At 42.5% G+C, this 27,590-nt stretch overlaps 1 protein-coding gene across 1 annotated transcript in view; it reads left to right on the forward strand.

Annotated features, from left to right (window-relative positions):
* SORCS3 (sortilin related VPS10 domain containing receptor 3) overlaps window positions 1–27,590 on the forward strand; it is a 521,399-nt gene that overhangs the window by 429,767 nt on the left and 64,042 nt on the right. The window contains exons 10-14 of the mRNA XM_059661336.1: window positions 689–835; window positions 3,622–3,724; window positions 10,257–10,333; window positions 13,415–13,506; window positions 22,265–22,372. Of these exons, the coding sequence (XP_059517319.1) occupies window positions 689–835; window positions 3,622–3,724; window positions 10,257–10,333; window positions 13,415–13,506; window positions 22,265–22,372 (527 nt within the window). The remainder of the gene's footprint in view (window positions 1–688; window positions 836–3,621; window positions 3,725–10,256; window positions 10,334–13,414; window positions 13,507–22,264; window positions 22,373–27,590) is intronic.

Genomic DNA, 27,590 nt, shown 5'->3' on the forward strand with positions numbered 1-27,590 from the left:
TAATCGGCCATTCTGGCAAGAGGGCTATGCATTACCTCATGTATCCATTGCCAGCCAACCGGGAGAAAACAGGAAGAGTAGGGCAGATTCTGCCTATTTCAAAGTGACCGCTGGCTCAGACCTGAATATGATATGAGGGTTATCCATAGTCACACACTGAGCTAGTGGCACAGCCAGGGATAGGTTCCAGGTGGCCACACTGGGTCATCTCTCTCCAAAGCATATCTACCTCACTACTAACTTGGATACCTCAACTTTCATCATTAAGGAGTATGCCTGATGCCTTTAAAACCTGTTCACCAGCTCTCCCCTCTGCCGCCCCCCACCCCCCAGCAGAAGGTGGGGGGGGGCGGTAACTCCTGCAGTTGTTATCAAGAGCTTCCACCTCGGTGGGAATACAAAATGTTAGGGATCGGGCCCTAGGGGACAAAGTGCAGAGACATGTAAAGTGGGGAAAAGCAGATGGGTAAGAGGGGAATAGGACATGTGGGTTGGCAGGTGGAGGGTGCGGAGATGAACTTAAACTTCTTTCGAGGCCACATGGCGTATGGCATGTCTCACTATGTTCTTCCTGTCATCTTGTGTACGTCCAACATTCCATAGAAAATGCTGGGGCTTCTCTCTGGGCTCCTCCAAGACTGTAGGCATTTTGGCCCAACATGGTTCTCCATCTCACCCTTTTTCCTAGGTAGCAGGTATCAAAGGGATATTCCTGGCAAACAAGAAGGTGGATGAGCAGGTGAAGACGTACATCACTTACAACAAGGGCAGGGATTGGCGCCTACTGCAAGCTCCAGACGTGGACCTGAGAGGAAGCCCGGTGCACTGCCTGCTGGTCAGTCACCCAGTCTCATGTGAGGTCCACGGGGAAGGCTGGTTACCTGGGGAAGCTGCACCAGGGGCTGTTTCCACCTGGGTGCTCTGGGAACTTGGCCAGTGAAGGGCGGGGATTTCCTATGACACCCAGCTGTTGATCTGTGCACTCAGACCGCCATGCACCTTGGGTGGAAAGTTCAGTTGAACATCAGAGGCTTTTACTGAGAAAATACCATATGATCTAACTCTTAGTAAGATGAAGGAATGTAGAAGAGAAAGTGCCTGTGTTCCAGGGTCCCAGACAGCTCAGTGAAGGCAACACGCCTTTAACTGAAGCTGATATGATACAGTTTGATAAGGGTTTGGTGGGGGTTAGGTAAGCAAAGTCCAGGAATAGTCAGGCTGCTATGTCCACCTGGAGAAAGGAATCTACCAGCATTCCTAGGGTTGCAGCTATATGGGATGCTGGGGTAGGAGTTACGGAGGGCAGGATGTGTAGGATGCTATTTTCTGCCCTCAGATGCTACAACTCTAGGTGGGGAGGGAAGACAGATAATTAACAGTGATATTCACAACCCTTAGTGCCATCTTAAAGAGGACCTGTGTGAGAATTCGCCTAAGGCCCCAGAAATGGTTATGTTTCTCCTTAGCAAACAAGTTACCTTTTGCCACTTATGTAAAATGTTTATTAACCACTGAATCATATTGTAGACATTATATTAAAAACTGGAGATATAGTGGTAACCAGGGCAACCATGGCCTTTCCCCTTTTGTAGTATCAGCCAACTCCAGTTTTTTTTGCTTGGGGGTACTAGGAAGGTCAAAGACAATGCCTGCCTATCTCTAAAAAGTGGTCACAGCAAGACCCTCCCAAAACAAACAAACAAACAAACAAACAAACACCGTATCTATGGCTTCATGGTATTTCCTTAACCTAATTTTCTACTTTCCCCAATTTTGTCATTTTCATATCTACACTAATAAAAGAGAAACATGGTAATTGGCGTACGACCGCTACCCTTTTCATTGGCTAATCAGCGAGATATGCAAATTAACTGTCAGCCAAGATTGTGGCCGGCAGCCAGGCAGCTTGAAACTAACATGAGGCTTGCTTGCCTCAGTGACGGAGGATCGTTGGAGGAAACCAACGTTCCCCACCTGCAGCTGCAGGCCTCTGAGCGGGCAGTTTAAGAAACATTGTAACAAATACCGCTGGACTTCAGCCAGCAGATTCGCAACATTGTAAGCAAAGGCCAGAAACCTACTTTCAGCCGCGGAGGCCTAAGAGCTGGAGCCAAGCCTCAAGGTAAAGCTGGCACAGAATAAAAAAGAAAAAAAGGAGCGGTTGGGAACTTCAGTCACTCCCAGCCTGAAACAGCCCTCAGCCCCTCACCCAGACTGGCCAGGCACCCCAGTGGGGACCCCCACCCTGATCCAGGACACCCTTCAGGGCAAACCAGCCAGCCCCACCCATGCACCAGGCCTCTACCCTATATAGTAAAAGGGTAATATGCCTCCCGGCACCGGGATCAGTGTGACGGGGGCAGCGCCCAAACCCCCTGATCGCCCTGCAGCTCTGTGTGTGACAGGGGGCAGGGCCCCAACCCCCTGATCGGCCCTGCTCTGTGGGTGATAGAGGGTGGTGCCCCAACCCCCTGATGGGCCCTGCTCTGTGTGTGACAGGGGCAGCGCCCCAATCCCCTGATTGGTCCTGCTCTGTGCGTGACAGGGTATGGAGCCCCAACCCCCCTGATTGGCCCTGCTCTGTGCATGACAGGGTACGGAGCCCCAACCCCCCTGATGGGCCCTGCTCTGTGCGTGACAGGGGGTGGCGCCGCAACCTCCCCATTGACCCTGCCTTGAGTGTGACAGGGGACGGTGCCCCAACCCCCCAATTGGCCCTACCCTGAGCGCGACTGAGGGTGGCATCACAACCTCCAAATCTGCCCTGCTCTGTGCATGACGGGGCGGCGCCCCAACTCCCCAATCCGCCCTGCTCTGAGCCCGACCAGGGGCTGCACCTAGGGATTGGGCCTGCCCTCTGCCACCCTGGAGCAGGCCTAAACCAGCAGGTCTTTATCTCCCGAGGGATCCCAGACTGCGAGAGGGCACAGGCCAGGCTGAGGGACCCCCCTCCCCACCCCCCCACCCCGAGTGCACAAATTTTTGTGCACCGTGCCTCTAGGTTTTTTATATTTTGTAAATATAATACATCCCTATAAATTCTTTTAAAGTATACCCAAATGGGGCAAATAAGTAAATGAATAAAGAACACAAAAATATGTGTTTTAGATAATGGCTTCAAGTCTTTGAAGTAAAATTCAGTGAAATTATAAGCAAGAACCAAATACATAAAAACAGAAACAGGGATTGTCTGTTTGAAGAAGAGGGACAGGCCCTGAGACTATTTGACTCAGCTCCCCCTTTTCACTTCCCCGCAGCGGGATCCCTCAGAGGAGCAGAGTGTGATGCTCAGCATCAGACATGGGAGAAGGCCATTACCATCCTGGGCAAGGCATGGTCAGGGAGGCTTCAGCAGGCCAACCATGAACTGGATCTTGATGAATGGGATGGGGGTGAGGAAAAGTGGGGGCAGCATACAGGGTGATGGGAGCGGGGCCAGGTTCTCAGGGAAGCTTCTGATGTGAACTTATTGCCGATCTCAGGTAGAGATGACTCCTGTCCAAACCTAAGTGTGTGATTCAATCCAATCCTTGCTGTGACTGGAAACCTAAGATCTGGTGAGGTAGGGGTGCCTGTCAGGAGCTTCCTGGAATAAAGATCTTTTCTTCTTCTCCCTCCTAGCCCTTCTGCTCCTTACACCTGCACTTGCAGACCCCTGAGAATCCATATTCCTCTGGAAGAATCTCCAGCAAGGCGACAGCCCCAGGACTTGTGGTGGCTACAGGTAAGAAAGACGTTCCCTGAGCATCTTCCTCACTGGGAACTAGGCAGGATACCTGGACCTCCAAGCCCATTCTCATAACCCAGGAGAAAAACTCCACATGCCCGTAACTTCTATGTTAGTATGCCATCCACACAGTCCCAGAGCAGTCCCCTGTGTTTAGCAGCCAGCCAGAGATCCTCTCAAAGTAAACTGACTGATCAGAGAGATGATTTGTAATAGGGAATTCTCACTTGAAGAAAATGTGACCTTTGAAGTTCCTAGATCACCAAATGCAAGTTGGGCTAGTTCTCCCTTTACAGGGAGGCTTCTTCACGAAGGGTTTCACCTCAGAGCACTTTTTAATCCTAAGGTCTCTGGTGCATGTAAAGGTTTGCTTACACATGATTAACCACTAGGCGAGAGCCTGGGGGAGAGGGAGGAAAACTTAAGGTTGCATTGTTAGAACCACTGTCCTCTGAACATCAATCAGAAATGAGGATAAAGAAACTCCGAAATGAAAATGAAAGTCTCTGGGGGAAGGTGCTCTGATTAGCATGCCTTTGATTTACATACACCTTTTCAGGAATACATTGATGGCATAAAGCAAGGCAGGCTTCTAATCTTAGGAGCCAGAGCTCTGGTGGTGGGCAGCTCTTTACTAATGAAAGCAGATAAATTCACAGTGACTTTCTGAGATGGCACATTCTGTTCTTTCCCGTCAACCCAAAGCACCGTCCCTACACTTCCTGCTCTCCTAGACCAGGCTTCCATGCCCAAACCTCCAACTGTGTGGATTTTAAATACCACCAGTGCCCAAACTCTCTAATCAGATTGACAACTAGTGTCTCCTTCTGGCATTTCAGTCAACTTCTCTCAACCCCATAAGGTGGGGACCCACCACATTGAACACCCCTGGCCTCAGAGAACTTAGGACAGAGAGAGATGAAGGAAGGCTCTGTTGCCCTTCTCCTGGCTCCGGGAGTGATGGCCACGCTCTGTAATGCATGGGGGTATCCCTTCCCAACTCCAGGACTGCTATACTCTCTGTCTCACTCAAGGTTTGCAGGAGGCGTTGAACAGGAGTAGAAGCAACACTGGGAAACTATAATCCCTAATAAATGTTAATGTTATTTAAATGTGCAGCCAGGCTCTGTTCTGTGTGGCTTCCCTACCCTGAGCTTGAGTGTTTTCATTGGCAAAGTGGGAATAATAGCAGTGCCATAATAGAACTGAACAGGAGTAAATGCAGCACTGGATTGAAAGTGCTCAGAACAGTGCCTAGGACATATTGAATCCTGGATACATGTTACCTATTATCATCATGAATATTCCAGAAGTTAAAGCCACTGATGGTGCAACAGAAGAGGATGATTTGCTCATCTCCTTCCATAGAATCCATGAAGTAATCGTACACTTTGTATACATGGAATGAATGAATAATACCTGTTAACCCTGTTGTCCTGCTTTGCAGGCCGAGCTCTGACCATTGTTAGCCTGTGAATGTGGCCTAGTTCTTTAACCCCTGGGCTTTGCATTTCTCACCTATAAAACAGGGATGTTTTCTATCTTGTAAGGGCATTTAAGAATTAGAGAGAGAAGAGTGTGTCTACAAGACCCAGCAAAGTGCTCAGAGCATAGTGAGTGCCGTTACTGGTGGTTGTTATTACTTGAGACCAACATGTGCCTCTAAATTAGTCTAATGCTAAGGCTTTATAAATTAGCAAGCCTGCAGACATTAAAGATTTGATTGTTATTTTTATCCATAGATATATATCAAAATTGACTAACTTATTTTTTTCTTCCCTTTTTAACTCTTGTAATTTTGCTTGGCTTTTTGCCGGACCCTGGGACATTGGAGGGATATAACCTAGCTGGCAAGATCTTGATAAAGGCAGAGCTACATCACTGACATGACTCCTCATACCCAGCCTCTCCTTACCCTGCTTGCTAACTCTCCCTGCCAAGTTATTTTCTATAAAAATAATTATGAAGTTAGCCAAGGGTTTCTTCGATGGCCTGTATGGAGCCTGTCTCTCCAGGTCCCTTTCCCCCGCCCAAGCATTTCTCCTGCCTTCAAGTGGCAGTGACCCGGTGCTCTGTCCCCTCCACTCTGACTACTCACTGCCTCTTCCCATCACTCATTGAGATGTGGTCTCAGGGAAGCTGCATGCCCTGAAGAAAGTATGCCTAGGATTCATCTCTAATCCCTATTGAGTCCATCAGAAGACAGGTGGAATTCCAGTCTAGAGAGTTTGGCAATTGCTTTTAGCAATCAGAAACGCTAGAGTTCTTACCATTGTGGTTTCAAACCAGCACTCAAGACCTCACATCCTCACCGTGGCTTGCAGTGTACAAAGTACTTTCCTGGAGTTTGTTACACAAGGACCCTATGGTGTAGAAAAGGCTATTACTCTTCTCAATTACTGTTGAAGAGAGGGAGGACAAGGGGGAAGTGTTGTTCCCACACCCACATTCCCTCTGGCTCCAAGACTAGTCTGTGAAGTAACCATTCAGCCAGACCTAGCCCGAGCCCTTCACCTACCAGCTCCACAACTAACGGGGCTTCCTGCCATGCCTCCTATAAACTCTGAATGTTCAAACCCTAGTGTTGTCCCTCTAAGGAAGCACTTTCCCTCCCTGCAGTGGATTGTACACTCTGCTTCCTCCTCCTCTGAGCCCTAAATTGCTCTGGGGAGGCATCCATGATGTTGAGAGAAGCATCTCTAACTCCAGAGACTCTAAAATCTTCTCTCTCTCTCTCTCTCTCTCTCTCTCTCTCTCTCTCTCTCTCTTTCTATCTTTCACCTTTCTTTCCCCGGTTTTTCAGGAATAGAAAAATGTCACCCTGGAGGACCTGGGGAGTAAGCAAGTTGTTTAGAGCTGCCAAAATGTATGTGGCAAACCTCCATGGTTTGGCAGCTATGCTATTGGTGAGAGGAGCTCCCTGTTCTCCATCTCACACCTCCTTCCTCCCACCTGTCACACCACTTAAGTGGGGAGCAGTGACACCTTCCAACCTGGCCAATGGCTGGCCGCTGTGGTAACCTTTTCACTTCCATTTTAACCAGTGAGGCCCATTATTCAAATCTTCCTTCTCTGACACCATAACCCAGACTCTTCCTGTCAGAGATTTCCCACGGGACCACTTAGGGACTGCTCAAATATCAGATCATCCTGGAAACACTCTGAGTGTCCCTCCATCTGGGAATTGACTTTTTGGTCCCTGTGATCAGCAGCATTTCTTTCAGGGTTCCTTTCAATTGACAGAAGATATTTCCAAAAACCGACTTTATTTTTAGCCTTGGATTCTCACCACTGCAAAGACTCCACAATCAATCTGATTTGAGCTTTGAAAGAGAGGCTGAGGATGTTGGTAGAACCAGTTTTGAAAGAGGGTAAGAGGTGATGATACATATCCTAAGAGCTCAAGACAGGGATGGCAAATTCTGACTCTCAAATTCTCTCTCTCTGTCTCTCTCTCTCTCTCTTTCTCTCTCTCCTTCTCTCCTTTCTCCCTCTCCCATTTCTCTCCCCCGCCCCCTATTCTCTCCCCCTCTTTCTCCCTCTATCCAACCCACCCTTGGAAGACATTGCTAACCAATCACCACACTCTATTCGGTTTAAATCAAATATGGCTTCAGAGTCCTATTAATACTATGGTCTAGGCAACCATCACCAAGCAACCCATTCTCTGCCCCATCCTTCTTATCTTTATCTGTATCTTCCAAAACCTGTATCTGTAGAATGGGATTCCAAATTCAGGATAGATATCCCCAGAGCTGCCTGCCCTGCCCCCCTCCCCCATTACACTTGCACCTCCTGCCTGAGCCCTGAGCCCTGAGCCCTAGGGTTATTTTTGGAAGCCTGAAAGTCAAAACAACTAGTATAGCTGTGTGCTCCTGACGCTGATGGGAGCTTGACAAGCTGGAGTCTGACTTTAATTTCTTATTTTGAAACATTAAATGCCAGGAACTCAATTAACATTTTCATTATTGCATTTTTATTGTGTTCTTATTTAGGCTACAGATGTGTGGGAGCCAACATTCCCTTCCTGCTTTTTTAAAAGAAAAAACATCAGTCAAAATGATAAATTCTTACATGTTTAGGGTACTTTCCTGGTTCTCAATACCTCCCCAAATGCACATCAGCCTTGGAACACAATTCAATCATGTATCTACTCATTCATTCATTCATTCATTCATTCATTCATTCTACAATTAATATTGAGCAACAAACTACTACATTTGGAACACTGTTTTAAGCTCTGTGGAGGATGGGGTGTTCATTGGGGACACTTGGAAAATACAAATATCTAGAACATCATGATGACTTTCTGTTATAATAAATATAACCACAAAGTGACGAAGTACAAGAGGAAGAAAAAGAAGGTGAAAGACAAAGAAAGAAGGGATAGAGGCAGAAGTGTGGCCAGTCTAGGCATAAACCAGGTGACTGCTTTACCCGCCATGCTTGATCGTCATGGTCTGCTAAGTATAGTTGTCTTATTCTGAGCACTCTATAATTTAGGTTGCATAATATATACTATTGGGTTACTCAGCTGCCTGGGACTCCAAGAGACATGTTGACAAGTTAAAGTAGAAAATACATATACAGACACACATATGGATACACACACACACATAAGCGTGCGCTCACACACACACATATCTTTCTGATATATATATGAAAGTGTCCTCAGCCCAGCTTCTTCATACATGTCTACTCTTCCACTTTTTGCCACCTTTATGGAATAACTAGGGGCCCGGTGCACGAAATTCGTGCACTGGGTGTGTGTTGGGGGGGAGGAGTGTCCCTCAGCCCAGCCTGCCCCCTCACACATACTGGGAGCCCTCAGGCGTTGACCCTAATCACCCTCCAATCCCAGGATCGGCCCCTTGCCCAGGCCTGACGCCTCTGACAGAGGTGTCAGGCTTGGACAGGAGACCCCCATCTCCCCCTGATCACTGGCTCTGGCCCCCGCCCAGGCCTGAGGCCTCGGCCAGAGGCGTAGACCCCCATCATCCTCCGATCGCCTGATCGGCCCCTTGCCCAGGCCTGACGCCTCCGCCAGAGGTGTCAGGCTTGGACAGGGGACCCCCATCTCCCGCTGATCACTGGCTCTGGCCCCCGCCCAGGCCTGAGGCCTCTGGCCCAGGAATCATGCCTGGGCAGGGGACCCCCATCTCCCTCTGATCGCTTGCTCCACCCCCAGCCCAAGCCTGACGCCTCTGACCCAGGCTTCAGGCCTGGGCAAGGGGACCATCATATCCCCCCAATCCCCGGCTCCACACCCCGCCCAGGCCTGATGCCTCGGCCAGAGGAATTGACCCTCATCACCCTCCGATCACCAATCACCGGATCGGCCTCTTGACCAGGCCTGAGGCCTCCGGCAGAGGTGTCAGGCCTGGGCAGGGGACCCCCAGCTCCCCGCGGTTGCAGGCTCCGCCCCTGCTCAGGCCTAACACCTCTGGCCTAAGCGTCCGGCCCGGGCAGCAGGGACCCGCAGTGGCAGTGGCCCCGCGATCGTGGGCTCCGCTTTAGGCCCAGGCAAGGGACCCCTAGCTCCCGGGACTGCCAGCTTCGACCGTGCCCAGCTCCCATCACTGGCTCCACCCCTACTTCCTGCTATCACTGGCCAGGGGGGCAAAGGCACCTGATTCTCTGATCATGGGCAGGGCAAAGGCGGCCCCAGGGCCGCCTTTGCCCTGCCCCCCAGCTCTTAGCTCCCCCCTGGGTTTCCGATCACTGTCAGAGGCAGGGGGCTTCTTCCTGCTTTCCCTTTCACCTCCCTGCATTGTGCCTACATATGCAAATTAATCGCCATCTTGTTGGCAGTTAACTGCCAATCTTAGTTGGCAGTTAATTTGCATATAGCCCTGATTAGCCAATGAAAAGGGTATCATCGTACGCCAATTACCATTTTTCTCTTTTATTAGCTAGGATTGTTGAGATCAATTTTTAAGAAATTATTAGTGTACAGTAAGCATGCCAAACTCGTAGTTGAGGCATGCAGCCCGCTGGCCACAAGTTTGACATGCTTGGTGTACAGGATGAATAGTTCAAGAGATCCAAGCTAATTAGTATTCAGCCTTTGAAACTTTACCATTTAAAGACTCATTCCTGTCACATTGTTTACTTTTTTCTCATATTGGGTTTATCTTCCTGTTGGATTTTTTTTTTAAATATATATTTTATTGATTTTTTTACAGAGAGGAAGGGAGAGGGATAGAGAGTTAGAAACATCGATGAGAGAGAAACATCGATCAGCTGCCTCCTGCACACCCCCTACTGGGGATGTGACCGCAACCAAGGAACATGCCCTTGACCGGAATCTTATCTGGGACCTTTCAGTCTGCATGCCGACGCTCTATCCACTGAGCCAAACCAGTTACGGCCCTGTTGGATTTTTGATATGACACCAAGAAAGAAAGTGTACAAATAAACCTAAACATCACTTGGAAAACCTTTACTCACTGTTCCCCTCTCCCCTAACCCCAAACCCTCATAATCTGTCAACTGCCTGACTATTCCAAATACTCTGCTTATGTTTCAGGCAACATTGGCCCGGAGCTCTCATATACTGATATCAGTGTGTTCATCTCTTCTGATGGGGGCAACACGTGGAGACAGGTAACTGGGAGATTTGGGGACAGGGAAGAAGCATTTTGGGCAATCTCTGCCAAAGTATCACCTCTCCTATAGATTCTCAGGTTCATTAAGACTTTGTGGTTTCAAAGAAATGGAAATTGCTGTTCAGTTTGGTCAATTGGGCCAGTAGATTAGATGGCCAGTAGGTTCAAATGGGAAGACCACTGGGCAGAAAATAGGAGGAACTGGAATTTTCTCAATTTCTTCATTATTTTATTCAGCCATATGTGTGGAACAGTCACTAGATGTGAAGTACTGTGCTGGTTGCTAGGAATGCAACCAATAAAATGTTTCTATCATTAATGTGCCATGGAATCTTCTTGGCAAAGAGGTCTCTTCACCTTTCCATTTGTTTCTTTACCTGCAAGATGAAGGGGATAGACCAGTGGTTGGCAAACTGCGGATCGCGAGCCATATGCAGTTCTTTGGCCCCTTGAGTGTGGCTCTTCCTAAGCCTTAGGAGTACCCTAATTAAGTTAATAACAATGTACCTACCTATATAGTTTAAGTTTAAAAAATTTGGCTCTCAAAAAAATTCCAATTGTTGTACTGTTGATATTTGGTTTTGTTGACTAATGAGTTTTCTGACCACTGGGATAGACTATTAAACCAGCAAAGCCATGGAAGTCTGTGGTTAAGTATTGTGTAGGTCCAGCCATAAGTGAGTATAAAAAAGCTTCATAGGTACATGGCCACATGAAAAAATAATTCAGTTGTACAAATGTTTGGATCAGTGCTGTCCAATATAACTTCAGCACTGATAGAAATGTTCTGTATCTGTGCTGTCCCATGTGGTTACTGAGCACTTGAAATGTGGTGAGTGTGATAGAGAAACTGAATTTTGAATTTTGTTTTAATCAGTCTAAATTTGAATAGTCTCATGCGGCTACTCTGTTGGCCAACAGAGATTTATGCGATGTCAACTAGGTGTCGAGTACAAAACCAAGAAAGCAATTGAATATTTCAGATTCCTTTTCTCGAGGAGCTCAAAATTACGTAGAGGAAATGAGTTCATACCTAACTAGAGCTTAGGATGATTGTTTCAGTGGCATTGTTAGCACATAAAGAAAGAAAAGGAAGGAGTTGTTCTACTTGGGGAAACTGGGAAAGACTTTATAAGATGAGATGACATTTTACTAAGTCTTAAACATAAGGAGATTTCTACCTGGGAAGAAAATGGGAAGAGCATAGGATATCTTTCCTTAAAAATACATTTTTAAAATTAATTTCAGAGAGGAAGAGAGAGGGAGAGAGATAGAAACATCAATGATGAGAGAGAATCATTGATAAGCTGCCTCCTGCACACCCCACACTGGGTTGCATGAGCCTGCAACTCAGGCATATGCCCTAATTGGGAATCAAACCACGACCTCCTGGTTCATAGGTGACACTGAGCCATGCCAGCCAGGAGGAATATCTTCATGATAGTGAAGTCACCATATGAAATCTAGTTGAATAAGTTCCTGTTTTAAACCCTTAGTAAAGATTATCATCACCGTCACCAACATCATCACCACCACCCCCATTGCCACCACTGTCACCACTACTACTATCCAAAAAAATTTACCAAGGACCTACTAGACACAACCAAGTAGTTCAAGGCATACAACAAGGCCATAATCAGGTGGATAACAAACAGACACATAAATGAAAACATACCTTCAAAATATAAGATAATATATTATAAGTACCCAATGAGGATAAAAGCTACAATGCAAACTCTTGTAGTATAGAAACTCCAAAATCACAAACCATTGAGCCTCCAACTCAAGGAATAGCTCACTCACCCAAGTGGTGACTGCAACAGTCTGTCCTTGTACTGTCGCTACTTTGACATTCTTTCCTCTTTCCCAGGTTCAGAGTTTTTGTTTATATCCAAAATATAAATGAATCTTCCTTATGTTCTTTGTGCATTAAGACTCACTATTAGTATGGACATTTTTCTTTCCTTAAAACACAAATATGGGAATGAAAACCAACCAATTGAAGTTTGTCCTGAGAATCCACTTTTTTTCCCCTATAGTGTTGCCTGGGCCATATGTATAAGAGGCTCCATTCCTCCTCATACCACCCTTTTGAATCTGCCTATTCCTCCTTACACCTTCTGGTACATTCCACTTACCTCACATCCCAACCTCTCCATCCAGGCTACAAGAAGCATCATTAGTGCTTAAAAGTTAAAGGGATCCCTCAATTCCACTTTTCTCTGGAAGATTTCAAGTAGGAGGTTGATTTTCTGCTGGAGAGATGTGTTTTTTTCCTATTTCAGGTTGGAGGTTTGAAAGTCATATATACCAGAAGCATTACGATATGTGGAATTGGGTTAAACGTTCTCTTAACTAAGAGCCTTGCATTATAGCAGATGCATAGCAAATGCCTATGTAGATGGATGGGTCATGGAATGAGTGAATGAGTGAGTGGATGGATAAATAGATGATAGAAAGTGGATAAATCAAATAATATGAATTACTTTGGGTCCCCAGGAGTAAGATGTTTCCATGAGTATTTATTGTAAAGATCCCTAAGCACCAAATTTAGGTCTTTATTCATCTTGCTGGGAAACCTAGGAGGTGGTGGCTAAGTCTAAGAACTCAATCATCATGATTTCTAAAGAAAAGCAGTTTATCTTCCTAGATAATTGTAAAGAGCACTATAAGACACAGACCATTTATAAATTAGCCAACATCTGCATGGTTGAGCTTGAAGAGAGTACTGAGTAGTTACCTACTAAAATAAATATGGGGAAGCTTTTTGAGTCATATTATCCTTTGGAATATCCAGTGGAGCATGCATGGTGTTGCCTCCTTTTCTTGTAGCACACTGGCTCACAGTGCTAGTGGAAAGAGCCATCAGAAAGCCATTTCCTTAGTCTAGGGAGAGTTATTTTTCCTTTGCAAGCCCATTTTCTCACCTGTTAAACGGGGGTTGATAGTACTTGCCAAATTGCCTGATAGGGTTGTTGGAAGAAGAAACAATGCATGTGAAAACCTTGTAAACTGTGAAGCACTATGCAAATGTAAGGTATTGCTATGATTGTTGTTGTTGTTGTTGTTGTTGTTCCAGATCTTTGATGAAGAGTACAATGTCTGGTTCCTAGACTGGGGTGGCGCCCTCGTGGCCATGAAACACACACCTCTGCCAGTCAGGCATTTGTGGTAAGGACAGCTCCCTACCCTGTTCATGAGCAGGAAGGATTGGGACAAGTTACTCTGCATGGTTTTGTGCCCATTCACCCATTTCCTCAATCATGTATTCATCCATCCATCCACTTACTATCCATTACATCCTCTAACTCTTAGGTAGTAGTAGTAAGCCAGATAATTTAGGTGGGGAGATATGATATATAGAGTGAGATGGTAGGAATAGGTGCTCAGATAAGGCAAAAAAGAGCAGGAATGACTTCTGAGTTCAAACAGACAAAGTTAAGAATCCAAAATATGTGAGATGGAAATTGTTTCAAGAAGAATATTAGTGCATGAGGCAAATACTAAGTTCAGTTCTAGATAATTTGGGTTTGAGATGTCTATAAATATTCAAGCAGAGATGATCATTAGCTGTCAGATGTACGCATCTGAAAATCAGGCCAGAGGTCTGGGCTGGCACTCTAGAATTGGAGTTGTTTAGCCATTAGTTGGTAGGTAAAGCCATGGAGGTGGGGTCAGTTTCTCGGGAGAGTGGGTACAACAAGAAGAAACTAAGGACTCCTATGAAACACTGTTGAACACTAACATATAGAGCGGAAAAAGAAATTATAGAACAGACTAAGAAGAAATAGCCAAAAAGATAAAAACCCAGGAGAAATATTTTCTTAAATGCTGAAAGAAGAGGTGATCAATAGCCCCAAGTTTTATAATCAGATATATCAGTTATGGAGTAAAAAAATATCTAGGATTAAGGAATATAAGATATCATTGGTGATCTTTGTCAGAGTACATTCAAGAGAGGTGGGGTTAAAAGGTAGATCGCAATAGATTTATGAATGAATGATAAGCAGTGGGGTAACAGAGTGTAGATAATTCTTTTCAAGAAAGTACATTATGGAAGTTGAGATACATACACAGTGAGGACAAATCGCTTAGTGAGGATGTATTATTATGATGATGGTTTTACTAGTAATAATGATGCTACTGTTGTTTGCTTTTGTTTGGGGAAGGGGTTGTATAAGTCTCATACGTGTTTATATTCTGAAGAGAAAGACTTTCAAGTGCAGCCAAGTGAATATATGAGCGTGAATAGTTGGTGGTAGAGAGTATGTTGTCTAGAGTGCAGTTGGGATCAGATTACCTATGGGCTGGAAGGTGGACTCTGGTGGCTTAAATATCAGGCCCATGATTTGTGGAGTAAGAGTTTTTAGAGACTTTTTCTGAAAAGTATCAGATTGTAATTAGGAAACTGCATAGGATCCCTAGGTGCCAAATCCAAGCGTTAGCCACCTTGGCAAGGGCTTATGAAGGCTTCTCTCCATCTAGCCATTTATTAAGTTAAACCATATGAAATTGCCATTTTTGTAAGTCAAAATGGAGAAATAATATCAGTTTCTTAGCGCTCAGCCCAGCATGAAGTAAAATGATTACACCTACCACTATATCTTCTTACAGAGAGATTGTGACAATACATTTTAAACTGATACATGGAGCCATTTGCAAAAAAAAGTGCTCTACCAACTCAAGAATGAGCTTGTAAAAGTTCCCAGTGTAATTGCTTATCATCCTTTTACTGCTGATCATATACTTTTTGGGTAGTATCAGAGGAGTGGAAATAGGTGGTTTTAATGATAGTCAGCAATTACTGAAGGATTATTACAATCCCGACTCTGTCCTAAACCTTTACATGAATTATCTGAGTTACTTCTGGAAACAACCCTATGTATTGGGTACTCTTTTTATCACATATTTATAGTGGCATAGAAATGCAGACATATTAAATACCTTGCTCAAGGCTACACAGTTAGTACTGGCAGCACTAAACTGGGTTTTAATCACTAATTTCCAGATACTTTAATGCGTACACAGAGACTTGTCACATGGCCATGCCTTCTGGAAGATGATAGTCAAAGAGTGTTGATAGTGCACATATCATCACAAATCAAAGCAATGCCTGCTAAAGGGTCTTGGAAGTATATATTGCTGGAATCCTGAAGGAGTCTGATATGAAAGGGAATTTCATGAAGCAGGTGGCATGAGGGCTGATCCTTGATAAAAGGATGCTGGGAGGAGGAAGAATGATGGGAGGCAAGTTAAAGGAAGAGAAAACTTGACCAAAACCAGGAATTCAGAAAATGTTGGGAATGTTCAGAAGACTCTATTTGGTAGGAACCAAGAATGTAAATAAGTAAGTAAGTAAGTAAATAAGGTTGGATAGGACTACGAAGAGCTTAAATGCCAGTTTAAGGGGTTCCATGTTGAACTGTAGGTAATTCCTCGCACTATGAAGACCTATCTCTCCTGTGGAGGGAAGAGCTCTCTCTATTTTGGCTGAGTAAGACTTGTACTCTCAGAGACAACAGCTTGACTATTAAATCAAGTTTGTTTGTTTGTTTGTTTGTTAACCAAGAAAAGCAATGTTTCTCAGCCCCTATCATGATGTTTTAAGAACCTGCATGTAAATCTCAGTTAGAAAATTGATAAGTGCTCCCTGGACAGATATAGTTGGACAGATTTCGTCCACTTAAGTCCTAGGAGAAGAGGGTGGCAACCCCATCTTACACTTGAGCAGCACCCTCCTGCTTTTCTCCATTATTATAGTAGAAACCTAGGATTTACTTAATGGTGGGTTTGTAGAGCCTTTTGCACAAACATTTTCTTGTTTTAAGGGAATGAGAAGTTTGTGGTGGTGTTATCCTTGCTGTTTCCTTTTGGTGATAGAAGAGGAGAGTATATTTGGCCTGAAAGAAGAGTAAGGAGCAGAAGACCTAGAAAGAGTTTTGGCTTTGTCAAATCTTAGCATCCTCACATCTGACCCTGCAGTCTGTTCTGCAACAGTTTCTCTCCAGGGACCTGATCACTTTCAGATGGAGCACTTGTCTGGAAATTTCTGGAAAGAAACCATCTTAAGTTGGGAAAATTATTTAATATTCACTCAGGGATATGTAAGTAGGATCAAATCATGCCTTTCAAAGTCATCAATACTAAGTTTGAGTTTTCTTTTGTCCCATGATGTATCTCTTCTGTTAGGTGAAAAATGTTTATAAAGCTCAATAAAAATAAAGGGCATTCCCATTGAATTACCTCTTATAATAATAATAATGATTATACCACTTTCCAATTGTTCGCCTACTCCAGCTTACACAGGATAAAAAATGATTTTTCAAAATAAGCTTTTGAGATAGGATTTTCTCCATATAAAGGACATTGACCCTGTCATTTGTCATAAATGCTACCAATGTTTCTCTGAACTTGGACACCACCCATGATTTCTGCTTACTTGCTTATCTATGCATGTCTTTCTGAAAGCATGCCTGCAGTTGTTAAATGCCAGCTACTGTTTTAGAAAACAACCACAAATAACTCATTCAGAAATTCTCCTTTGAACTCCTGTTTCAAATGCTAAGTGAATGTTTTATAAGGGCTTGACCATAGCACTATCATCAATGTTTCCTTAAGAAATTCTTGACTGATTTTTGTCTCCAGCTTATGAATTGCAAGCTTGAGAAACTCCAACTCATTTTCTTCATTACCAGTAGTTTCTAATTAAGTCACAACCTTTAAGATAAACACACAGCTCACTTTTAGTGGAAGAAAGGTTAAGTAATTAGTTCATTGTTATTTTCTCTTGTATGTCTCAGACTGATGTCATTTTCTATACAGCTGTATTTATATTTGCATAGGAAAGAGACACCAGCCTACCCACTCTCACACAAAGGTATTATGGCTCTCGAATTTAATAATAGCTACATTGCCTTTTAGAGAAAATTGGTGTCATAATTGAAAAATGGGAGAAACTTTAGCTAAGTTAACAAGGCATGCTGTTTCCCATAAATTGAAATGATAGGGAGCTAGATATGCATGAAGACAAAACAGCATACAAATGAACCCATCTATTTGTGACCAGGTACATTTGGATGTACATTGAAAACCTAAGTGGTATTTCAAGTTAGCCTTCCATCCAGCATTACCTTTGTATGTTAGAAGCATTAGAGTGACGTGAACAATGGAGTCCCATGGCTTCAGTGCTCTAATGAAAACTCACAATAGCCAGAACTACTAATCAGCAGGTAGGCTGGGATCCTATCGTTCCCTCAGCTCTGACAAGCTGTCAGTGTCTCCTTTCAATGGGTTGTTCTTGGAAACTGAAAGTGAAACATCACCTAGCCTTTTTTGTTCCTTTGTTCTTCTATAAATGGTTGTGAGCATCAGCTTTTTGTTCAGAGAAACATTCACAGGAAAACAATAGTTTCACCGAATATGTGTCTTTGCGAAGTGAAAGGCATCTGCTATTCTGAAGACCTTCCCAGTGGCTAAAATGCCAGCACCTCATGCATTGCAATAAAATAAAATCGAACAATACATCTCATGGAAGGGAGGGACATTGATTCGCAATGACCATTATGACTCTATTTCTGTGCTAGGCACTTCTGGGGAGGGCTCTGATTGTTCCTGGAAGATGCTGTTCTGTTTTAGGGGAAGTTATCTCTATGTCATAAAGTCATAGAATGGTCTTAGAAGACATGTAGTCTACTTTCACAAACCCAGCATAGCAAATATCTCTGTGACATCCAAGAGGCTCTGTCTACTTCACCAGGGTGCCACCGTGCTGACCAACTTGCAATACCCACGACAGAGTTCTCATCTCATGAAAGATTGTTTTTGTGCTGAGCAATAATGAGCCTGCTTATAACTTCTCTCCATCAGTCCTTGTTCTGCTGGACAGATCTATACAGCATGTTTGCTCCAGCATTGCATGTGATCATTAGACTGGGGGAAAGGACCACAGTTGGAAAGGACCTCAAGATATTTCTTTGCCTTTACAATTTCTGGAGAATAATCAGATATGCAGTTTAAGATATATACATTTTTCATTTATTTCTCACATATTAATTGAGCATATACCATTTATCCACCATTAGTGTAAGTGTTGGGATATAACAATGAACAAAACAAAATTTTGAGGAGCTTATATTCTTGTATACAAATATTTGACTCTGATCTTTAGAAGAATTATGAGAATGGCTATCTTTTCTCCCTTATTCCAACTGTATTCTTAATTAATATTTTTATGCATTTAACTATATTTTTTCAAGTTTTATTCAAAGACATTATGCATTTTCAATAGTCAACAGATATGATTGTTTTTGTTTAACTATTTGGAAGATTTCTACTAAAAATATTATAAGGCAATGGTAATTTATTTAGCTCTATTATTCTCTTCCCTAAGCTATCTTCAAGTCATACAACCTGTTTCTAGAATAACCTGCTTTTTACCTTTAATCACATTGATTTTCAGTCAGTTTTCTACAGTGATTGAAACTGAACATAGTACTTAGGATCTGGTAGAAGGATAATTTATTTTATTATGCATGCTATCTGTCTGTGAACACATGCTAGACTCAGTGGCTTGATTACCTCTCATCATAGTGACATTTATGGGAAATATTTACCTTGAAACTGACAATGACCCTGGTTTGTTTAGCTTGAGTTTATCATTAGTAACTATTTTCCTTTCTCCAACTATGGGTCTTTTTTAAAAATAAAAGTATCATGCTTTAATTCGGTCTTACCTTATAAGTGACTTTTAAATCTACATTCCCAGCTTTGATCACTCCCCAGAAATACAGATCCATCCATCCAAAGGCCTCCTTGACAGGGTCACAACTTGGAAGCCCAAAAAGCATTTGAATCCTGATGGGGACCTAATAGAAACAAACAAATAGAAAAAAGCTTTGCTTCTCTTTTTCTTTTCATTTCCCCATCTCAGTTGCTTCACCCTCCAAATTCACATTGTCCATTGTGTCTTCCTTCTGCACAGGCAATCACATACATTCTATCACCAAATCCTATTTATTACACCTCTAAAAATATCCTACGTCTTTCCATGTCATTCTATCTCTACTGTTATAACCTTTGTCCAAACCTCTCCTCTGACTTGGTCTCTGGACCAAACCTCCCCCCCAACTTATCTTCTTACATCCACTTTGGCCTGACAGTCCACTCACCACACACACACACAAAAAAATAAGTTATATTTTAAAGTTTAAATCAAATCATATCTTTCTCATTTCAACTGGCAAAAAGGACCTTTCTGGTCTTGCCCAGCCCTATTGTTTTGCCTCCATTGCCTTCTGCTAATTTCCTTTCCCACGAATCTACAATCACTGATCATTTTTCAGTTCCTCCCACACAGCAACTTCATTTCACATTAGATATTCCCTCTGGAATGGCTTTCACCTTGATCTTTGCACAGCTAGTTCCTTATTATCATTCAGATCTCTGTTTAAATGTCACCCCCTCAGAGAGGACTTTCTTAAATTTCCAATACAAAGTAGCTATTCCATCACTCTCCATCACATCACTCTATTTTAATTGTCTTCAGGACACTTTTCTCTAACTTAGATTTTTGTAACCATTTATCTGCATATTGTTTGTCTCCTCAAACTAGAATTCAAGTCCTACTGAAGCTAGGGCCTCCCTTTCTTGTTCACTGCTATATTCTCAGAACAGAGGGCACTGCCAGAGCTGCCACATTAGGCATCAATAAATATTTGATAAATGCATTTCATTTTATTTGGATTTGATAGTCCTGTCTTGCCACTATTTAGAGGCCAATTATAACTTTCCTCCTGCCTCTCTGAGTATTGGCAGTACTACCAATTTCACCTGGGGACCTAATAAGAGAATTCCTAATTCCTTTGTCTTGGCCATTAATGAGCTATTGAACTGAGGAAGAAAAGGTGTATCTCATGGGGATACTATTCAATATAGTTACCTCAGACCATTTAAAAACTCCAAGTCACAAAAACGAATCGCTGTCACAAGTGGCAAGTCAGCCAAATTTCTGATACTCAAGAGATTAAATTTTTTGATGTTGTATTTTTGGGAGTTTCTTTAGGAGTTTTGCTTTGTTTTAGATAATTAGTTGAGCATTAGGAATTATTCATCTTAGAAAGCTTTTTTTTAATGTCAAGGTATACACTGATAATTTAGGAATCCATAAAACTTTTACGAACAACTGTCTACTTTTTGTTTCTGTATATAGACCTAAGTACACCATAATTACAAAATTTGTCTGAAAGGCTAATTATTCTAATGGGTCAGGAGATTGACCTTTTAATTCTTTTTAATCAATATATTGGGGAAGAGAGGATAAGACAGTGAGGCAGAGAAAGAGATGGAGAGGCTGTGAGAATCAAAGAAGTAAATAGAGAGCAGACTGAGTAGGCTGACTAGCCATGGGGAGAGGCTCCCACATCCAATTCACCGATGCCAGGATAAGTCAATGCTTGAAAAAATGCTTGGGTGGATTAGAAGAGTGCTCTCAATCATTCCTTATGTTTTTTAATTCATGTACTCATTTAACCTTTATATAATAACACGTGCCATTTTTTTCTGCTAAGTACTAAGAATGCAAAAACGAATGGCATGGTCTTTGACCTCAAAGATCTCCTGGTTCGGTGGGGAAGTCAGACATTTTTTGATAATATATATGTAATATCAGGAAAGGGGCACTGTAATAAAGATATGTAGCTGGAGTTAAGGGGTCATTCAGTAAACATGACATGCATGACCCCTCTGAACTCCCAAGATTATAATGTTGAATGAGAGATTCAAGATAGGTGAAGAAGCCATCAATCAGGGCTACGATAGAAGAAGGCGTGGGTCTTATAGGAAAATAGTCTGTACAACTGAACTCAAAGAATCTTATGTTGTGGAGTCAGAGAACAATTACAAATTCACTTGGCCAAGCCCTGGCTGGTGTGGCTCAGTTGGTTGGGTGTCATCCTGTGCACCAGGAGATTGTTGGTTGGATTCCCGGTCAAGGGTACATGCCAGGTTATGGGCTCGATCCCCAATAGGGGGCCTGCAGGGGGAAGCCAGTTGATGTTACACTCTGACATCAGTGTTTCTCTCTTTCTCCCTCTCCCTTCCTCTCTTTCTCTAAAAATCAATAAATTATGCTTTAAAAAAATAACCTATTTTAAAGAACAGAAGGATCACAGAGAATGAAGGGTGTCAGGAAAAGCTTTCCGGAGGAGATGGTCTTTGGACTGTGTCCTCTGGTTAAGTCAGAACAGGCAGTTACTTGATAATTCCAAGAAAGGGAAGGAAACAAGTAATCAGAATTGCTTAAGTCCTTAGCAGCATTCCTTAAAGAGTTTCTGATGTGGTATTCACAAAGGGCCAGACCTTCCTCTTACCATTGGAGGAAAGATGGCACAGTGCTGCCCAGAACATCTCAGGCACTTAATACTCATCTATAAAAGCCCCTTAAAATGGTATCAGGGAAGGGAAATGATCCTAACATCCATTCTGAACAAATAGGAAATTGCTTTTTTTAAGGTATGATCTGAAAGACACACACCTCCCCCTCCCATTTGGGTACACTCGGCACTACTCAATTTATCTGTATCAAAAACCCCAAGGGCTGAATTGATTGTGCAGTAAATTGAAGTTCGGGTTCCATTCTGAGTACTTGAAACGTGACACTCCATGCACTAATCTCCCTTGCTTAGGTTGTGGTTTCTATTCTAATATGTTGAAATATTTCTGCAGCCCTGGTGTTGTCTCTGCCTGGGCCAGGAAATGCAGTTTTGATCAAATCTCATAATAATATGGAGAGATGTTGAAGATTACTTCCTATTGATAATCCAAACTGCCAGACAGCGAGATGCAGGGGAGAATTTAATAACCTGAAAAATTGTTGCAGAAGGGTCTGATTTTATTTTCAGCTGTCTCTTTCATGTACTTGTTTCTGACCCAGGGTGAGTTTTGACGAGGGCCACTCCTGGGACAAGTATGGTTTCACTCCGGTTCCTCTCTTTGTCGACGGGGCTCTGGTGGAAGCTGGAGTGGAGACCCAGATCATGACGTGAGTACTTCTTTTGCTTTTGGTCTAAAGCAGTGGTTCTCAACCTGTGGGTCACGACCCCTTTGGGGGTCGAACTACCCTTTCACAGGTGTTGCCTAAGACCATCGGAAAACACATATACAATTACATATTGTTTTTGTGATTAATCGCTACGCTTTAATCATGTTCAATTTGTAACAATGAAAATACATCCTGCATATCAGATATTTACATTACAATTCATAACAGTAGCAAAATTACAGTTATGAAGTAGCAACGAAAATAATTTTATGGTTGGGGGTCACCACAACATGAGGAACTGTATTAAAGGGTCGCGGCATTAGGAAGGTTGAGAACCACTGGTCTAAAGGAACCCAGAGGCCTGGGTTCTACTCTAAACCCACCAAGGACATGGTTTTTCCCAGGGAACCCTATACCAAAACATTTCAGTCTCTGGGCTGATGTTTCCTCATCTGGAAAATGGAAATGTTTATGCTTGTACATAAATATTTATGATCAACAGACCAGAGAAGAGAAGCTAGGTTACTCATTGAAATGTTAAGATTTCTAGAATTTAAAATAGTATTGTAACAGTTTTCCATTCATCCAAAACCAAAACAAACAGAAATCTTATGTCTTTACATGTGTTTCTCTTTCCAAAACATTCTCGTAAGATACTAGTGACAGGGACAAGAGGAAGCAAATCAGCCAACACACTGAAAACATAGAATATTTTAAGAGAAACTCCTACAGTCTGTCACTTTCACACTCACGCACACTCACACACTCACTCATACACATGCTTACAGTTGTTTTTGTTCCACTTTAATTTGTTGTCAAAATTTGTCTACGTTCCTTTACAATGTGAATTGATGGTGGGATATAGATCTTAAAGTTGTAAAAAGCCAAGAATTACTTTCTGAATATTAAAGAAAATAATAATGATATTTTTTTTCTAAAAGTATATCAAATTTAAATCCCTGAAAAGTTGACTGCCTGTGTGTGTTTGTGTGCCTGTATGTACATAGAGGGTATGGGAGAATAGTTATGGTGGTCCTACACCACCTGGTACCACCTCCTGAACTCCTATAATAACCAGCAGACTCTATGACTAAACTGTCAAATCACTTTACTAAGAGTTAACAATATTGGATGTGAGTTTATCTGTACAAACCATAAAGAGTATTTAATGCTTAGAGTCTGAAGCTACATCATTTGATAAATACACAACAATATGTAACATAAGTATGAGTTGAGTTCTAGATATTCTAAGGCAGTAACATAATATAACTTTTTTTCTAAAATACAAATGAATCAGTATAGTGGTTATATATGCAAGTGTGTGTGTACAGACATGTATCTACACATATATATATCTATCTGTATATATATGGAAAGAGAGAGTGAGAGAGAGAGAGAGAGGCAACAGAGATAAGAGAGAAGTCCCAAGGACCTATGGATCTAGGGTCCTAGAAAGATCTTTGTAAAGTTATACTGTAAAAATAAATAAAACCAGAAATACCTACTATATGCCAGATACTGTTTTAGATGAACAAAAAAGAAAGAAACTCCTGTCCTCTTGGAGTTTGCATGTTTATACATTAAATTAATATGATATAAAAATCTCATGTTACCCAGAATACTCTGCCAAGAGATTAGACATTGTTCTTGTGACTTCCAGGAAGTGGATGGAATATTAGGAAAACCACCATCTTTTTTCAGAAGGATCTCTGACCATGAGCTGACACTTCCAAATTATTTTCCATCCTTCACTTAATCACTAGATATAAAAAGAAAACCTTCATCTTTTCTAGGACTTTGTTTGATGTGGACATCAAAGAGTTTAAGTATTGAGCTCTACATTCTGTAAGGCAAGGTACATACATCCAGGAAGGTTGTGCAGCCTGCTTCAATTTATCAAGGCAGATGTAACTGCTCACCATATCCAAATCTTAATTGTCCCAGCATCTTGGGCAGTAAAGATGTACATGGTCCTACAGTCAGGCATTCCCTGTGTCTGTGTCAGAGAGGCATGCTGGTCTTCCTTTCATTTGGGATTCTCCTCGCCACATAATGTGCTTTTTCCTACATTCTCTTCTAGGAGGCCTATTGAACTCATTGCATGCTCCTCTTGGGCATCACTTTGAACAATAACACATGGATTCTAATTTCTACATGACCTGGCATTCCCTAACGAACTGAAGGCCACAGTTTAAACTCTGTTCATCCAATCTTTAATGTTAATAATTTTTCCCTCAGATTCAGATAGAGTTTAACTGGTCACATGGATGTGAGAGAGATTGACCTCAGGGCCAAACCATTTACTGAAAAGACTAGATAGCACTTCTATTTCCCTTTCCTCCCACTAAAACTCCATAAGAGTATGCCCGAGTTTCTGCCCCCACTTCTACCTTGCTTATTGCAATATTTTAAATGCTAGTAAGTAGAAAAGGAGCTAGAATAGTGCATAATTTTCTTATAAGACAGGAAAGGATTTGTCCTTTCATGAAATGAAGATGAGTTTGGCAGCAGTCATCTACCCAAGTATAAATAATTCAGGTTCCCTGTTTTTGACTTTTTATTAAATTCAACATTTTTCTAGTGTGAAAATGACACAAGTTTTCCAGGGCTCTTCACATAGCCAGAGGGTGAGCTCTTAAAGGATTGTCAAGAGGCAATTTCTGCTTCTGTCCTAGATTTGAAAAGGATTTTAAAATCAAGTGGCCCACTAGGTAGGGTTGACCAGTGCTGTTTCCTCGTGTAATGACAATGGCAAGAATGGGAGCAGGAGTTCAAAAAACTTTTATATATTTCTTAGGAACTACGAGGACAGGGAGACCATTTGGGGACAAAATGCTTAACCTTGCAATTTCACCAAAACCTTATTACTGATGTAGGATATCCTTCTATATCCTTCCCTTCTCTGCTTATCCCGACTCTGAAGCTTAGCTGTAGTCAAGGAGAAAAAAAAAAAAAGGTTTTACTGACCTATCTTGTTAACTTCACTTGGAGGATTTACATGGTTTTTAAATGATTTTTATGTGTAAACTTGACTGGGCCATGGTGTGCCTAAACATTTGGGCCAAACATTATTCTGGGTGTTTCTGTGAAGGTGGTTTTGGATACGATTGCCATGTAAATGAATAAACTAAGTAAAGCAGATTGCTCTCCCTCATGTGGGTGGGCCTCATCCAATCAGGTGAAGGCTTGACTAGAACAAAATCCTGTTCCTTCATTGAGCAATAGAAACTTCCTCCTGCCTGGTGCTTTCACACTGGAACATGGTTTTTTCTTGCCTTTGGACTCCAACGGAAACACTCGCTCTTCCTGGGTGGTTAGCTTGCCCACTTACCCTAAAGATCTTGGAACTACACACACACACACACACACACACACATCCTACTAATTCTGTTTCTCTGGAGAACCCTAATACACACTTTATTTATTCAAAAACATTTAATAAGATCCTAATATGTTTTAGGTTCTCTTGAGGGATATAAAAGAGGGAAATACCATTCTCTCTACTTTTATGAACCTCTCAGGCCAATGTGTTGTGGGGAGTGGGGATACTTTAATCATCAAGAAACCCTAGTTATATAACCAGGGAGTGAATAGAGGCAAATGAAGACTTCTCACATATAAAAGGTGACAATGAGTTGGTCTGAAAGTTTCAATAGTAGCTCACCAGTGGAAAACTGACTAAAGGTAATGTAAGCTTGAAAAAAGCACAAATTTTTGACAGTTTGTTGAGTGCTGTCACCTGGATACCTAACAGGAGGTTTGGCACATAACAGGATGTCAGTAATTATTTTTGGAGAGAATAAATTATTTCAAGGCAAAGGTCAGAACACATACAAAGGAAGGAACCACAAAAGATCATGATTGGGTATAAAGAGTTGAGATTATGAAGGGATTTAGTTTATTTTAAGAATTTAACCTGCATCCAGACTGACATTCTCCAAATTGAAAATATGGTAACACCACCCTTATTCTAAAAAATTATGGATTATTTCCACTTCCTTTAGGATAAAATCTAAACTTGTTGAATGGCCTAACCCGATAGCCACACTGGCCCATGTCTAGGATCTCGTTGCTGACTTCCATTCCTTGCTCCACTGGTGCCTTCCTGCCCCAGGGCCTTCGCTTGTGGATCTGCATGGAAAGTGCTTGTCCTCCCCATGTGCACAACCAAACTTCTAAATATCTTTCAAGTCCTATTTTAAGTATCTTTTTTTTTTTTCTAACACTCCTTCCTTTAACCCACTGGATGAGTTTTGATCCCCATGCTATATGCTTTCCAAGCCCTATAAATGTCTGCCTTGATAACATTTTAGACAATAAATATTAGGAAAAATGGCATTGTTTATTTAGTATGGTCCCCCTCCACCTTTATCCACCCTTAATATAGACCCACAAACACACATGTGTATGCATGGATGGCCACACACACACACACACACACACACACACGCACATGACTTGAAGTCCCCATGAGAAAGAACCTTTGGGTATCTTGTTCTTTGAGTGCCATGTGCTTATTAGTTTTGTGCTAGCACTGAGGATTTAACAGTATATATGTATTGAATGAATAAATGAATGAATGAGTGAATGATGAATTAACCGGTGCAAGGTATGGTCCTTAATAATTTTACCAGTGTTTTGATTGCTGTGGCTTCTCTGGCCAATGGCTTTCGCATTTTAGGATGTTGCCTATAGATTTCTAGAGATCCTGAAGGGCTGAGGTCAGAATCTAGTATTTGCAAGTTATGGGGGCTGGAGGCTGTGTGCAGAGGTGTGTGGAGGGGGTGAGAAAGCAGCAGGGTGGAATGGCATGTGGGAACAAAGGGCGGCCAGAGAATGAGGACCCTCCTGGGAATGATTTCTGATTTCCTGCAGCTTCCAGTCCTCCCGAAGGCCCCTGCTCAGGGGTATGAAATCTAACACTGCAGCTCGGCAGGGGAATCTGTGTGGGAGAAACAGTTCGCAGCTTGCAGGCTTGGGGTTTGCTTACTTTCATTGCTCCTTTTCTTGCTGTCTTTTCAAATGTTATTATTTCAACATTTCCCTGGTAACCTTGACAGGAACCATCTAGTCTAGCCTAATGCACAGTGAAATGTGACCGTTCTTATTACTTACTGTGGAGGACAGGCCTGGTTGATTGGCAAGCCAGAGGGCCTATTGCCATTGTAAGCAGCGACCCTCCAGCTGATGAGATGCCTGTCGCTATTAGAGCCCTGAG

Source organism: Myotis daubentonii, chromosome 13 (assembly GCF_963259705.1).
Source record: "Myotis daubentonii chromosome 13, mMyoDau2.1, whole genome shotgun sequence".
NCBI classification, from domain to species: domain Eukaryota; kingdom Metazoa; phylum Chordata; class Mammalia; order Chiroptera; family Vespertilionidae; genus Myotis; species Myotis daubentonii.